General features: G+C 44.8%; 1 protein-coding gene across 1 annotated transcript in view; it reads right to left on the bottom strand.

The window, feature by feature from the left end:
* Positions 1–11,882: 11,882 nt before the first annotated feature.
* The window catches only part of LANCL2 (LanC like 2), a 55,443-nt gene continuing 50,066 nt past the window's right edge, over positions 11,883–17,259 (bottom strand). Inside the window, exons 8-9 of the mRNA XM_030551426.1 lie at positions 16,707–16,779; positions 11,883–12,757 (exon numbers count right to left, since the gene is read on the bottom strand). Of these exons, the coding sequence (XP_030407286.1) occupies positions 12,642–12,757; positions 16,707–16,779 (189 nt within the window). The 3' untranslated portion in view covers positions 11,883–12,641. The remainder of the gene's footprint in view (positions 12,758–16,706; positions 16,780–17,259) is intronic.

Raw genomic sequence — 17,259 nt, forward strand, 5'->3', positions numbered from 1 at the left:
TATCTTCTGTTGTTCTTTTTCGCAAACTTAAAAGGGAGTTGCCTTTAAATAACAAACCAAACTTCGTTAAACCTTCTGTGTGATATTTTTGAGTGCCCTACTGTGTCCTAGACACGAAAGGCAACTCCACCCAACTGATCTTGACTAAGTTAACCTACCTGAATCTAAATTTACTGTAATCTCTTTATCATTGCACGTCTCTTGCTAGCACCCGAGGTGCCAGATCCTGCAAACACATATGTGCTTAACTTTAAGCAAGGAGGCTTCAGTGTGAGTACTCGGGGGCTGAAAATTAAGATTGCACATAAATGTTTGCAGGATTGCCTAACCACCAACTACTGAGATCTCTTAGTTGCCCATATCGTTTTTCCACACAGACGTATGTGCCTACACGGAATATTGGAGGGGAAACCTGCAGTGCAGACCTGAGAGGAGACGCTTGCACTTAGCGAACTCTCCTATTGCAGTGTTACTCATGGATTTAATAGATCTAAAGCCAGGAGGGCTCATTAGATAAGCTAATCTGACGTGTACAACACATGTCAAAGGCTTTCACCCAATTCCACTGTATTGAGAAACACTGAAGGAAAAAATACATTTCAAAAGTGTTGCAGCAATAGTATGGTGTTCTGAGGATATTACGGTTAAAATATTCTTCCTGGCTGGGGCCGGTGGTAAGGATACAGCAGCTACTTGTGGGTATGCAATGCAGGCCCTGTGAACATTACAGATATATCTATTACACGATTGGCCCAATTACCTGCATAGCACAATTGTATGTGATTTCCAAACTAGTTTCCCCCCTACTGTAAAGCTGCCAACGATCACATAATATGGCTCTGTATACACTGTATTACTTTTTTTAACTTAATCACAGGGTTTGGTTTTTTTTCCTTCAACAGACTAGGCCTTATGATGTGAGCAAATAGGTGTTGTTAAACCCTTTTATATTATTAAATGTGGCCAAGAGAACTGATGTTTTCCTGATAACATTGGGTAGAACCCTCTTCCAGTGGACTCTTATGCTGTCTATTGACATTCAACTTCTGGTGAAGTTTTTCTGTGATCCATTTGTTTCCTTTATTAATGTTGGTGGATTATAACCACCTCTTACAATGAGTCAAACTCCTGTTCTAGTGAAGTCATTTGATACTTAATGGAAAACAGAGCAGCACTGTGGGTAAATCTAGGAATTATTTGCAGATTGTTTGCATGCTTTTCCTCTGATATTCCTCGTCTTTTGGTTTCTAGGTTTTTGTTTTGTTTCCCTTTATTTTAGTTTTTTTAAAAAGAAAAAAGGGATGGGGGAAGAAACCCTGTATCTTTTGATAGGGTCATGTTTCATATGTATTCCAAATAAAACTGATCTGGGTGTGTTTATTGCTTCTTTTGCCCAATGTGGTTTGGGAATGGTGGTGGGGAGGGTGGGGGTGAAGTTAGTCCTTTTGCTCCCTGCCGTTTCTGCTGTTATCTTAGAATGGGTCTACTAGAAAGTTCAATTTAAGTTGCAGTCTATTAAAGCAAAATTAAGCAACAGAGTGAAGAAAAGGGCAGTAAAAGTGATTAGGTAGCGTGAGGGAGGGATGCATTTGAAGGAGTTATTTATCACTAACACAGAGCTGAACACGTGCTCAGTTCTATACAAAACAAGAACATAGAGGCCCAGCTGGGCCAAGCTACTTAGGATCACAAACCTGCCTATCTCCAACCTCTTCCCAAGACGCTGCATATTGGTTAAAGCTCTCTAAGAGGGAGCGGCTGTAGACTAGTTTCCTATGTGAAGAGGTGAATATTCCAGCTGGGCACAGAACCTTTAACGCACGACTGGAGAAAGCACGGGCTAGTGCTGTCTGAGAAATGAGCCTACAGTTGCCTGGAAGACCTTTTCCATGTCTGACTTCTGTGAGTTACTGAAATGATCACAGTTCAATGCAGGTGTGACAGCAAAAGCTTACTGCTGACCAATTATGTGTATGCTCTGGTTTTAGGCCTCTAGCCGAAAAATGAGCTGTGCATTGATGCTGGGGCAGCAGCTCCTCCTACATACCAGGAAAAAAAATGTTATGAATAGACACATAGGGCTAGATTCACAAGGAGGATTTGGGCATAGCATTGCTCAGCTTAGGCCTGAGGTGTGGGTCCATGTCTGGACTTAAGCATCTTGGTTCATGCCCATGAAGCAAAATGGAGGAACCATAGGATGTGTACGGGTACGGTGAGGCAGCAGCTGATGGGAAGAGGAGGGCCGGGGATTTAAATTTGGGACCTCTGTGCCTGAAATGGCAGTTAGGCACTGAAATCCCCTTGTAACTGTAGCCCAGAGTGGGATTTACAAAAATTGCTTAATGAGGTCATTGAAATCAGTCGGAATTAAGCAACTAACTCTCTTAGCAGGTCTGAAAGTCCCATCAGATCGTTTGCATCTTTAGGAGCCTAAGTACCTTTGAAAAAAATGTGCCCCCGCACGTGTAGCTTGGCAAAGCTGTGATCACACGTAGAAAAAGGGCAAGAAGGACCAAATGTGTTGATAGTCTAACAAGCAGCTGAAGCGTGTAAACAGCAATGATAACATGGAATCAATCAGGGAATAACTAGAGCTAGCAGGCTGAAATTAAACTTTAGTTTGAAAAGAAGAGGGCGCTAGTCTTCCGTAAGGAAAGCAAGGATTCCAATGTCTAAGCAACGAGGCAAACCTGGGGCACTCCTTCCCCACCCAGATACCCAGCCTAAACACATTTGTCAAACTTACATTTTTCTACCAGGCATTTTGCAGGACTCAAGTAAGGCCTCTGCCTTCAGCTATCCAACCAATGGTGCATCTACACTAGAGCTGGGAGGAGTGGAAATTTGGGTGGGCTCCGACTGTCGGGTGGGTGGGCAATGACAGATCATGTTAGCTCAGCACTTGGGGAGAGAGGAGGAGCAGAGGCCCAGGGCTGGCATTGGGGGGAAGGGGCAGGACCAAGGGAAGTGTGGACACGAGTGAGGTAACAGAACTGGGCAGTATAGCGGAGCCTGAAGCTGGGGTTCAGGGTGGGACTGGGGCATGGCACCGGCTCTTACCCCTCTGTAGGCACCAGAAGACAAGACTGCCTGTGGCCCGCAGGCTGCCCTCCCTCTTCCCCCCCCCCGCCCCAGGAAGAGGGTGGAACCCTGCCGGGTTTCATGCTCTGCCCATCCCACCCAACCACGTGTTGGTGTCCATCTGCCCATGTGCTCCATGGCCCTCTGGCCTGCCTGTGCCACTGTGTCCATCCTGCACTGCGCGCTGTTGCCCCCATCTTTTTGTTGGGGGGGGCAGGGCTAGGTGGGGGTGAGCATGGGGCTGGAGCAGGGTCAGGTGCCTAGGCACATTACTGGTTATGGGCAACACTTCCCCCCGCCCCGGGTCTAGATGTTAGGCCCTTGGTGCTGCCCAGCTTGGGAAGACATAGTGGAGCTAGCATGTAAAAATAGCAGTGTGAGCATGAAGGCACAGCTAGCAATCAGGGCGAGCCACCCAAGCGAGGCGAATGGGCCTGTAGTTCAGCATAGCCTGCACTATCACAGCCACACTATTTTTAGGCAGTAGGCGTGGCGTCATATCCCCTGTAGATCAGCCCAAACTGAGAAGCCCACCAGCTGTGCAATGCTACCCCAGCTAATGAACCACGCTTGCTCCAAGAGACGCACAAGTGGCGCAGGTCCCAAGCGCGTATCATATTTGGCCAACACTGATGGCACAAGGCAGATTCCTTGGTGAGCACACAGCCAAGGTGTACCTGTCTCATGTAGGAGAGAGACCGTCACTCATCGGGGAGTCAGTGCCAGGAAGGAGAGGGCTTTAGGACAGCAAAAATGGCGATGGACATGTGAGAGTTGGGTGTGACACCAACTTGGCTGAATGGCAACCAGGATGCAAGGGGCAGAATTTGACAAGCAGGTTTGTGGGGAGGTGCGTCAAGGTGGGTACTAATGGATGTGACAGAGCTGAAGCCTGAAGAGGTAGCTAACTGCATCACCCTCCCTGCGCCCCCCCCAACCCCTCCCGCTTTTGGTTGGTCATGCACAGCCCAGCTTAAAACTAGTTCCCCCTCCCACCCCAGCTGCCCTTTTTTTTTTTAAATGCTAGAGCAGGGCATCAGCAACGTCTTCCACGCAGCTCGCCATGGTAAGGGCCCTGGTGCACCAGAGCAGTTTGTTTACCTTCCGCGTCCACAGGTTCGGCTGATCGCCGCTCCCACTAGCCGCGGTTCACCGCTCCAGGCCAGTCATGGGGCTGCAGGAAGCGGTGCGGGCCAAGGGACGTGTTGGTCACAGCTTCCTAGCCCCCCTCCACCATTGGCCTGGAGCAGCGAACTGCAGCCAGTGGGAGCAGCGATTAGTCAAACCTGTGGATGCAGCAGGTAAACAAACCGGCCTGGCCTGCCAGGGTGCTTGCCCTGGCAAGCCACGCGCCAGAGGTTGCTGACCCCTGTGCTAGAGCCTTACCAGATCTCATAGCTACTGGCTGACTGGGCACAAAGACATCTTTAAGAATGGTGTTGTGATCATGTTTGGCCCCAGCGCAGGTAATGGGGAGAGAGATAAATAAAAGCCTGTGTGCGCAAATGAAAGGGCAGAGGGGGAGGGAAACGACAACAGGCGCAAGTTCTTTATAGCTCTTCCCTGTCCTCTGCTCGCCAGTGGGTGAAGCCTTGTCAGGGTTTCTTTAGCCAAAGGACACCTAGGGCATCTATATGCAGCCTCCCTGCCCTTTCTAAAACAGGCTTATTTAGTAGCTTAGAAGGGCTTCGTTGTTGGGCTCAAAGCAGCTGCTGCTCAGAATACAAAGCCCCAGGGTCACACAAGGTGGTCACCCCACTGAGGTGGAAAGAGCCCCATCTGTCTTTAAAGGCTTCCACCACACAGCCTTTTTTTAAGACCTGGGACCTTTCCTGCCATGACCACACAGAACTGAGCCGCGACAGGCCTTCATGTTCCAGCGAGCGCAGCGCTGGCCTGCTGCAGCTACAACCCTGGGAGGCAAATGACATATGTAGGAATCATCAGGGAACCAGTAATGAAGAGCTTGTCAAAGGCACTATCTGCTCTAAACTACATAAAAACTCATGCTCCTGTTTTGTACAGACCAGCCCTGTCAGCCTCTTAGCTGTCTCCCACATGCCGTGATTGGACAGAAAGAGGTTTTGGGCCCACTGTAGATGAGGCACAAAAACAATCACAATAAGGCATATTCATTGTTAATGGTCCTGACGTCTCATTATAAACAAGGACATCTGATGCACTGGCTTTGTTTCATCTCTTGGGGTCTCAAAGTTTTGCAGGTGACTGGGGGTAGGGGGGTGACCTAACTGCGGTTTACCAATATGAATGACCTCGATTCTAGCACCAAAGGAATAAAACTGTGTAACTCTAAAGTTCCCCACCGTGATCAGAGCAAGTAGACAAAGCTCTACATGGGTGGCTGAGGGTAAAGTGGTATGTAAGTGTGCTGTTCTGCTTTGGCCTACACCCACTCTTTGCCAAACTGGATTGGTATGTAGTCTGTAAAGCCAGGTCATCCCCCAAACTCGAGAAGAGAAAGTGCTTTAATCACAGTACCAATCTGGGACAAACTTTCTTGGGCCTATGCTGGATTCCTAGTCCACCTTTGTCCTCAGTCCATCTCATCCCCGACTGGAGCCTGTGGCTCTCTACCCCACCCCACATTCTGTTGCTCTTTGGCCCACAGCCAACTTTTACGACCTGGAGCAGGGCCATTAATGGTCCTGCTGAAGCACACGCCCTGCACTAACATCCCCTATGCTACGGCCAAGCCTTATGCAGCAGAGGAGGGGAGTGGGCTTTGGAACACATACGTGAGCTCGCCCTATATGCTGTGTGCACATTAGGCCCACCATCTTCAGGGCACCGTAACAGGAGAAATAGTTTTAGTCCTTGTTGCAATGACCTTCTTCCCCTTCCCCTCTCACAGGTAGACTGCAACTTAGGAGGTCAGCAAGAACGTACCTGTGTGTGTGCGCATGTGTGGAAGGAGGGGGAAATGGGTGCAAAAGCCTAGGCCAATTTTTCTATTTATCTGGCTATTACCTAGAGCTGCATGGGGCCCAAACCTGAGACTGTGGAGGGGCACCTGTGGAAAGGCCTGCTCTGGTTGCCAGAGTGGAAATCGCATCCTCATTGTTGCTGGTGTGGCAGGAAGAGGCCTTGTACTGCTGCTGTGGAGGTTCCTCCTTAGTGTTGCTCAAAGTTAGGGTTGCAAGGGAGAAATCCTTGGTCCAACACACCCTCCCTTCCCTCTTACTCACCAGAGCTCAGAGCTGTCAGCCAAGGGGACTTTACATTTTACTCCCTGATTCAGTCTTTAGTACATGCACACACAAACTGAGACAGTACTAAACAATAAAAATAAAATAGGCTTCCTCTTTTTTTTTAACCTCTGCTAATTGGACTGAACTTTCTATGGTAGCTTTGGGAGGGGGGAAGTTTAAGGATTAGCATTGAAACTATTGCTATTTTAAATTATTCTGCAGTGCACATAAATTATATGCACTCTTCCAGCTCTCAGCAAAAATAAAAATGGTGCTTCTGTCAGACCTTCTATCCAAAGTTCTCAAAGCACCTTGCATGTTAATTAGGGAAGGGCTATAGAGAGGGCGAGCAAGTTCATCAGAGACAGGAGCTTCATAACGTTTTGCTTTGTTTTCTGCTTGTGCCAACCAGCATCTTCACCCTTGGATGAGCAGTTAGCATACTTTTGCCAAGGAAGAGAAGAGGAAAGCCCTTCAGGGCCCTGATGCTAATGGAATTGTGAGCACTAACTGGCAGGAATGCTCCTATGCCTACTAATGAAACTTGCCTGAGCTCAGCCTTCCCTCTCTCTCACTCACTTGCCTTCCTCTGATCTATTTCAACTGAATTATTGCTAATTTACATCAGTGCAAGTGAAAGAAAAATCAGAACAGGTGTTAATCTGGTCGCTGCTTAGGATGGGGTGGCAGGAGCTCCTTAGCGTAAGTTCTTGCCTGGGTCAAAAGGAAAAGAACTGTGTGCTTAATAGCTTTGTAAAGTCAGTTTACCGCTTACCACAGGGCCATATTACATACACTCTCCATTCAACTGACCTGCACAATACCCTGAGCCCTTGAAGACACCATCTTCTTATGTGGCAGGATGATACAGATTTTACACACACTTGCCTTTTCATTCTCCCACCCGCTCTACCTCAAAGTCTAGAACAGGCATGACCAAATTTAACGGTGGTGTAATTCGACTGACTTCAGTCATCTTTTATTTGGGCTCCATTTGTCCTGTTAAGTAGTAGATCTAATTTAATTTAAATTAAAATTCCTATTTAAGTTCATGTCAGGGAAAAGACAGCAATAGCAGTGCCTGTCTTTGGAATTCCACCAGTAGCAGTCTAACCAACTCTACCATTTCATTATCAGTTGAGGATCAGACAATGCAGTGACAGGTGAATTTTCAAGCCCCATTACTTGTTATGCTATTGTGGAAAACAAACTTGGGAGGTGGAGCCATACATTGTGCAGGAAGCAAATAAAAAAATATGAAACCCACAAGACCTAGTGGTGCTGTTTTAACTAGAACCTCCTTTACAGCGCATGGACTGCTGAGGTGAGGGCTGGCAAAAAGATCTTTAAAATGGTTTGCTGATCTTGTTCTTGCAAACAAACAGTCTATAAACTAAGGGCTGCGAACTTACACTGGCATAGCTACTGATCTTAGGGATGTGAAGAATCCATAGCCCAAAAGACACAGCTATACTGATGTAACTGCTGGTGTAGACTGTGCTGACCTACCTCCTGCCTCTCAGGGAGGTTGATTTCTTACACTGACAGAAGAGTTCCTCCTGCTGTAGCATTTCAAGTGTAGACGAGCCCCAATGGGTACATTTTCAAAACATCATATATGGATTTAACTGTGTGATTCCAATTATAAAACAGTGGAATTTTTGCAGCTGAAACTCCACATAATACACTGAAAAACCATCAATAGGCCTAGTGGTTATTTCTAGTCAGGGCTTCAGCTACAGTGGAAAAAAGACAACGCATAGTCAAGCGGCGGCTCTTCACACAACACAGCCAACCTGTGGAACTCTTTGCCACAGGATGTAGTGAAGGCCAAGACTACAACAGGGTTCAAAAAAGAAATAGATACATTCATGGAGGATAGGTCTATCACTGGCTATTAGCCAGGATGGGCAGCAATGGTGTCCCTAGTCTCTGTTTCCCAGATGCTGGGAGTGGGCGACAGGGGATGGATCATTTGATGACTACCTGTTCCGTTCATTCCCTCTGAAGCACCTGGCATTGGCCACTGTCAGAAGACAGGACACTGCGTTAGGTGGACCTTTGGTCTGAGTCAGTATGGCCGTTCTTATTTTGCAGGGCTTACATTAGTTTATTTGCATACTGGCAAGGGACATATACTACCCTTGATCCAAGCATGCAACTCTTATTGATACCAACAAGAGTTGTTCACACCACCTGATGGCAGTATATGGAATACAATAATACCTGGCTCTTACAGAGAGAGCACTTTTCATCAGTAAGCCTCAAAGCATTTTCTAAAGGAAATAAGTATCATCAGGACCCTTGAGAACAATTATGGCAGTTATTGCTCCACACACATAAGCATGATGTTATACACTATTCTCAGATCAGGTGAGAGTGAAAGGCATTTTGGATTAGACAGTTTTGTTAAAAACAAAACAACAAGATTTTACAATTAATCGTTCCTTGAAGAATCTATCGACTTAACATATAGAACAAGGGGAGATGGAAAGTAGGTTAAGGCAAAACTGCTCTGGGATGATTTACAGTAAATAAAGTTTTGTATTGCTTAGGACTCTAAACAGGCATGAAAGTAAGTCAAAGCCTTGGGGATTTCCTATTCCATTCAATAAAATTACAAACCCCTGGAGCAGTTCCTCTAACTGATTAGCTGGTATGGATAGTAAATCATTCCCATATACTGAACAGACTTTACATGCAGGAGAGAGGCTTTTATAAGTTATCACCAGACAAATGGGCTTTTACTAACACCACCAATAAACAAAACCATCAGCACTTTTTCCCCCCTCTCTACACAATGGCCTTCTCTGATTTTAACATCGCTGCTGTTCCTTTGCCACAAATGGATCATTAAATATGGACAAAGCAAACTAAAAAATGTAAAGACATTTTAAAGTTTTAGCTCCATGTGGTTTCTGGAAACTCAAGTCTAGAATTTGCTGTTTTAAAAAAACAAGCACCCCATGCACTTTATGCCCATTCCCATTGGCCCACTGCATTCCATGGAGCTTGCATGAACGACAAGGGCCCATGATAAAAGATATGGGGGAGAAGAGGCAAGCCCAACATTCAGTAGTGTGTTTCCTACTTTCCCCAGCATGCTGCCAGTTTGTGTGAGAAGAGGAGGCTGCACAGCATGCTGTCAACTTCACTCAGCAGCAGCAGACCAACCAAGCCACAGGCTGGATGCTCTCCTGTTCGTTTTTTTTTAATTGGAGGTTCGGCAATCAGCAGTTATTAAACAGCTCTAATGTGTATTTTTTTAAAACTATCCAGTGACTATTTCGTTATAATGCACATTAGGCTCCATCCAGCCAAAGTTACCTCCCAAAACTGCCAGACTGTACATAGTAGCCAACAAGGCTTACAATCACGGAGCGAAAATCCCTTGTGGAACTCCTCATTATCCCTTCCACGCCACCCTCTTCGGAGGACAACATTTGCTCCACTGTCACAATGGGCGAGAGATGAAAGAACTAAGCAGCATGACCCACAAGAGGTGCAGGACTCACCAGGCAGCTTTGCATCCTGCATCCGCAGACCCATTATTCTGATGGGCTTTCACAGCAGGCTCACTTCCTCACTAGACATGGCCTCCCGTGGTACATTTTGCAGACACTGAATCTCTTCCTCTGCTCTCCTATTTCCTCACTGCCCCCTGTTCCCCGTCTCTTCTCTATGCTCACTCTCATACCCTTCTGCCCCTTCCCTTCCCTTCTTTCTTCTCTCTGGAGCCTGCAAGGATCCTTCTTGTGCTCAAAACCGTTCCTATCTACCCATACAGCCAGTCACATGAGCCTCCTGACACTTACAAAAGAAATGAATCAGGGGCATAATTCCCCCAATGATTTGGCAAGAGATGGTGTAATGGCCCCTACTGGTCACTGTTCTGACATTTGCACAGGATGGAAAGCCAGTGTTTAATTGTGAAGACAGTCCTAGGATCTTATTGTGGGGTGCACAGATCGTTCATATTTATGTCAGCATATGTCTGGAAGGCCTGTTGAGTCTCGACAAGATCACAGTCACACCACACTGATATTAAAGGTGAACTAAATTATTGTTACCGGGAAAGGCGGAGGTTGGGGAGAGGCTGGAGGAAAGAGGAAAAAAAAATAATGACATATCTGCAGCCTCTTATCTTTTGAAGGATTTTAATGCTCTCTATAAACTAGGGGCCCGATTTTTTCCTTAGTGCTATGAGTTACCCCTGGGCTCACAAGGCCAGAACTGGGCTATGTGTCAGCCCTACGGTGGGCTGCACACATTGCATAGCAACGCTGCATGATAGCTTAGGGAAAGAAGTAGAGAATAAGCCTTGTATCCAAATGAAACCACAGGGATGTGGGGAGGTACTGTTTAAAGCAGGCAAACTGGGGTTATGCAAGTTGGGATTTGGTTGATACACTTTAACTGCAGAAATCTTAATACAACATAAAGGAACCTTCACTTCCAATACGGCCCTTTTCGCAGATGACGGAACTAACATAATAAACATTTTAAAACACTAGAGTGTAGAACATCAGGTTTAGTTCTATTCCTCGGGAATCCTGATGCAATACCACTTCCTTCTGACCGAAACAGAAAAATATTATTAGGTAACAGATTCTCAACAACACATGCTGTGGGGCTATGCTGACTTACACCTGCTGAAGAGCTGGTCCTATAAGACTGTTTGTCCTTTTATTGAAACTACTGGAGAGGGAGGTTGCTCAACATAAATCTGCATTTTATTTTATTTTTTGCATAACAAGTTTCAACCGCAGGTCACTGTGATAGTTTAAGTTTTGTTTATTAATGCTTTTGTACCTCCCCAACTGGCTAACATTTACAGGTCCTATCATACCGGATGGGCTATTAGGCTCATTGAAATTGAGAACAAAGAGGAAATGAGTTGCTCTCCTCTCATTTCAGAAGTGGTGCGCCTTCTAGAAGTGTCTAGAATTACCAATAACTAGACACTTCTATTTTTCCAGCCCTGGTCTCCCCACGTTTACTTATATGTTGTAAACTATATGCCGTACAGATTCCTTCCGAGGATGTGCTTGTTATAACCAAAGAGCACTACCAGGAAAAGTGTAACTGCTGTCACAGTTTCACACTTTGCTATTGCATGAAACTCTGAGAAATGCTGGTATGAGTGACACACTCGTGGCATCTACTGATATGTGTTTAATGAACTAAGAAATACTTTGCTTTTGTTACTGCTGTAGGAAGGGGACTCCCAGCAGCTCTGTACGGCAGGAAGACCAATAGTCTCAAAAATTATTAATGATTTTGAATGCCTCAATTTTCAGGGCCCAACTGAAGACATCTTAAAGGGGCTTCTCTTTCTGAAAGTGTTGAGCCCCTATGTCTGACAAATCAGGTCGCTTTAAGCCTTCTCAAAAACTGAGCCACCAAAAAAATCACTTCTTAAAATTCAGGCCAGTTTCTTTAAATGTAACTTCTAGAGCAATGGTGGGCAACCTGCAGCCCATCAGGTTAATCTGATTGCAGGCCACGATATATATTGCAGATGTTGACCATCCGCAGGCACGGCCTCCCACAGCTCCCAGTGGCCGCGGTTCACCGTTCTTGGTCAATGGGAGCTGTGGGAAGTGGCAGGGACGTGCTGGCTGCTGCTTCCCGCAGCTCCGATTGGCTGGGAATGGCGAATCACAGCCACTGTGAGATCCAGGGGCCAGTGCTTGTGGACGGTCAATGTCAACAAAATGTCCTGCGGCCCACAATCAGATTACCCTGATGAGCCACAGGTTGCCCACCCCTGTTCTAGAGGATGGGGAGAAAAACGTTTCTTATAAAGAAACAGAGAAGTACAGCACAGAAAAGCTTAATGTTTTGTTTGAAAATTATCAGCTCATTTAAGATATGACTATGTATTAACCTGGTCACTACACTACACTACACTGGCCTCTCTCATTTGTCAGGTCAAGGGAACCTTATCCACAGTCACACTGCAGAAATAGCAATCCTGCTGCTGTTACTCATGCACAAAAGGGACAAGAGTGGGATTCACACAAGAAAACAGCTTTTGGCTTACAACAAAAGACTCACATCTATGGACAACACCAAGAAACATGCGAACACTTGAAAGACCTGAAGAGAACAACTGCAAAAAAGACTTCAAAACTTAATCTCTCTTTTCCCACCACCAAAGGCATCACTTAAATAAAACCTGGGCATGGCTTCCGATTCATGCTTTAATGACTTGTGGTCCTTTGGAGAAAGAGGTGTGAAGAGGGATTTCCTTGTCCTTTGTTTAGGCTTTAAAGTTGGTTCAGTTTCAGAGGCACTAGACAGTCCTGTCACTCTTGACATTGAGTTTCCATTGCAACAGATCTCTTAGCTGTCCTGTTCCACTTTGTTTTCTCTCCTTTGAGGTCCAAGTTCAAATGCTGGAAACTGGGAAGTCTCTGGTACCAATATGTCCGATAGGAAATGAATAGCTCCCGCCATGCCTGAAACATACAAATTGATTTCTTATTACAATAGCTTAAGAATTTAAAAATAAACTATCAGTCAGAATTTAAACCAGATATCAGAACCCATTTTAAAACCTCCATCCAACAATCTGCTCTGAGCAGGGGGGATCCTTATGTTTACATGGAGCCCCAAAGCCACTGGGATTTTGCAAGGGTGCAAGTTTTCACCTGTATGGATCCAACTGCAGGACTGAGGTCTTAAATTGTGCACGCTATAGGGCACTCTGGATCTGCAAAGAGTCTGGTACATTTTTGACACTACCTCAACCTATATCAATAATCAAAGAGCCTATTATCCTAATTTCGATTGTGTCTATGATACCGCACCTCACATGCTTCATGGTGCTATTATATGACTGTATCACAATGATGTATTTTATGCAAGATGGGTCGTGTGAGGTGTCATTGGAAAAGTTAGGATTTGCTGAATATGATTATCCTATTTGTATGCATGTATCATTTTTGTATCTGAAGTTATAAATACTGACTATGTATATGTGCTTCAAATGTAGTTACACCTGGATAATGCCCACTAAATAAAATGCTTTCAGTCCAGATAGCTGGTTGGGAGGCCTATTCAGTAGGATGACCAGATGTCCCGATTTTATAGGGATAGTCCTGATGTTTGGGTCTTCTTTTTATATAGGCTCCTATTACCCCTCCCCCCGGCCCATTTTTTCACATTTGCTGTCTGGTTACCCTACTATTCAGGGCAATGAGGCATTAGGGAAAACAACAGACATTAGAAGAAACTTCTCTCTCACCTGGTAAAAACACTTCCTGAGAACACTCCAGACAGCCTGTAAGTAATGGCTGCTATGACTCTGCAAGAACATGTGACCAGGCCACATGATTCTGGACTCCACCTTGGGATGTCAGTATTTCTCCACAAACTGGTCTGGGAACCAAGTTTTAAAACAAAGAGTTCCCGCCATATGCAAAAGCTATATATGGATGAGTGACATCATCTGTGGTTTTTCCCTCCCTACACCAGACGACTCCTGGAAACACCCAAGGAAAAAGACTGAACTCAGGGAAGTGCTGGACCCAGGCTAAAGGGATTTCTAGCCTGTGTATGAAGACCTGAGAAACCCAAGCTGTAAAGCTAATGTAGCTTGTGCCTTAAGAATCTACAAGTCTGCCTGTACCATCAGTTAAGGTGAGAATCTGCTATTCAGATCCAATCTATCTAGTATATTAAGCTTAAATTGCATTTCTGTTTATTTGCTAGGTAATCTGCTTTGATCGGTTTGCTATCACTTACAATCTGTCTTTTGTAGTTAAAAAATTTATTTGCTGTTTTAATCTAAACAGTGAGTTTGGAGTGGTGTGTGGGAATCTTAACTCAGAGGGCCTGCTGCATATTCCTCTCCACATTGTGTGTGTGGGGGGTGGGGGGAAACACTATGAGCTTATGTTGTACGGTTCCCTGTGCAGCGTGAGATGGTATCATTTTGAGTTTATGCTCCAGAGGGGGTATGTGCCTGGGGAGCTGAGAGTTACCTTGGCTGTAGCCTTTCTACTGCTGGTACATGCAGTGGCTAGTCAGAGAGCCTGCATGCAACTGCAGTTGGGTGTGTCCCTATCTATGTGTAAGCTGGTGGAAGTGTAAGACCGGGAGTGTGTCTGCAGTTTGTCACAGCAGCACAGTGTGACAGGGAGCTCAGGCTGGCAGGTCAGAGGGCTCAGCGGTATCCCAGTTCCAGGTGGCACCCCAGGGGTAACCTGTCACAGTGTCTCCAGAGGAGCAACTTTGAATTGGGGGGGGGGGGGGAAGTCACCATTCTTTTCTGAACCCTGGTTTATCATAATAAATGTCACCAATTCCATGCCACTGGATAAACAAGGTATTAATATATTTATTGTTATCAGGAAGATAGTGCCCAGAGGCCCTAATCAACCTCAAGGCCCAATTGTGCAAGGTCTCATACAAATACATGGTATTAATGCAAGTAAAATTTAGATTCCATGAATGATGAAAGAATCTTAGCATTTTAGAGCTACTACTACTATTCTATGAAGACATCGGTAACGTTTTCTAAATGGAGTTCTGCCATTATTGATGTATAGCATGTAATCTTGTTAATGTTGCAGTTTAATCACTTCTTAAAAACAAACAAATTTTTAAATGACCATCTAAACAAAACTAAAAATTCTCACTTCAAACCCATTGTATTTGGATTTTTAAAAACCTGAAACTATTTCTTTAACCTTTTCCAGAAATGAATTATATGGGAGAGGCTGCTGCAGAGTTCTAACAAGGAAGGACCTCAAAGAATGTAAGAGATAAGTCACTCAAAGTGTGCTACAATGGATCAGAAAGCCTATGGCTGTCAGAGGAGTTTATACATATGGAGTACATGCTTATTTATTGGCATAGCATCACCCTGTATCATCTTCACTTACTGTACAGTAGTTCTTTATTGAAGTATCTCCTAATGTGGAAGGCAGTCTATTATTTAAAGTGAATGTCCAATGTGGGCATGTATGTATTAGACAATTTAAAAAAAAAAAACACTCCCAAAAATTCTATAGCTTCTCCCCCGCCCCCCCCCAAGAAAGAATCTGTCAGCATCTCCATGCAGGGTTCCAACATCTAACACTAACAACCCAGTTACAGGCCCTGATTCATGACAGCACTTAAGTATGTGCTGAACTTTAAGTAATGGAACTTTAGCATATGCTTAAAGACATGCTTAAACGTTCCCCTGAATAGCAAAGTTTTCCTGCAGAAAGCAGCAGTTAATTCAGGGCACCATATCAGAAATATGAACACTCTAATCATATTCTTTACCCCAACTGCATTTGGAAGAGGTGCACATAACAGCTGCTGACACAAAAGTCCTTAGCTTGCATTGCTATTCTAAAAAACACCCCTATAAAATCCTCTGTAATTCCTCACACTTGTGATAGGTGGTGCATTAGGTTCACTTTCAAAGAACAGCAAAGCTATTTTAAAGCCTTTCAAAGGCGAAGATCATTGTTCTGTTTTGAGTTTACAAAAGATAAGGATTTACAAGAGAGCATCAGAAAAAATATAATCTCTACTTTTCTACTTGTTCATTGTAGAACACTGGTTCTCAAACTAGGGCCGCCGCTTGTTCAGGGAAAGCCCCTGGCGGGCCAGGCCAGTTTGTTTATCTGCCGCATCGGCAGGTTCAGTCAATCGCGGCTTCCGCTGGTCGTGGTTCGCCGCTCCGGGCCAATGGGGGCTGCAGGAGGGTGGCCAGCACATCCTTCAGCCCGCGCAGCTTCCCAGAGCCCCATTAGCCTGGAGCGGTGAACCACTAGTAGGAGCCACAATTGGCTGAACCTACAGACATGGCAGCTAAACAAACTGGCCAGACCCATGAGGGACCTTCCCTGAACAAGTGGCGGCCCTAGTTTGAGAACCACTGTTGTAGAATATTTAAGTGACACAGGAAGGCCTTTAATCAAAACATGGCATTTCTTTTCTTTAGCTGTGTGGATGAATTTGGTTAATATTGGTGCTCAAGAAAGGACTAATAGACTTACGTCTGGTCCTAGGCAGACCTAACGGACAAATTTTCTTACAGGCCTTTGTCAAAGAAACAAACTACTAATCTGCACTGCTGTTGCAATTCCAGTCTGATGCTCACTCAGTAATTATGATTTATAGGGTAGTTCTGTGATGCACAACAACTATCCAACTGCCCAGATTCATGCTTGCTTATGACCCAAGAAGATTCCAAACACAGAAGAGATTATTGAATAAATCAGTGCCTTGCCCCCATCATATACCCAGTGGCACCAGTTTTATATTGAAAATTTCCAGAATGCAGCTTTTAAAAGGTTTTCCCCAATAAAGGAAAACATAACAGCTTTTCTGACTTCCAGTCATGTGCCTTACCACAAGATTGTCCTTCTTCCTAATACAACCCAGCCTGCAGCAACAATACTTTACCTTCAAATAGAGAGTAGGGTCGGTCAGGAATACGACATCCATGTGCACCATACTCTAAACACCACTCTGCAAACTGTGGGAGAGAGGGAAAAAGAAGAAGGAAAACAGAGTGGCTTAAATGTGTACATATACAGATGCATGTTTGGACAGCAGCACATAAAGACGCCTTTTAATATATAGAAAATACAATGAGGCTCAAGCAGAGAAACAAACTGGAATCATTATCCAAGATTAAATTGTCCTGCCTCAACTAGGCTAAGACTTCAATTAGTTTTCAGGAAACTGGAAATGCAGATTAACTGAAATCCACTACATGGCAACACAGTTTAATTAGCAGGGCAGATTTTACTTATACTTTTCACTTAACATTTTTTGGGGGGAGGAAGGGGGAGAAGAAAGAATGGAAAGAAGAGGAAATAAAAATGCTGCAAGAATATATTTGTATGTCAATTTGAAGGGCAAGCAGAGAATGCACCATAATAGCAACAATTTCTCCCTCTTCCTACTAATGTATCCTTGCGGTCATGAGTAATGCCCATTAATCACATTTCTG

This window comes from Gopherus evgoodei, chromosome 2 (genome assembly GCF_007399415.2).
Source record: "Gopherus evgoodei ecotype Sinaloan lineage chromosome 2, rGopEvg1_v1.p, whole genome shotgun sequence".
NCBI lineage: Eukaryota > Metazoa > Chordata > Testudines > Testudinidae > Gopherus > Gopherus evgoodei.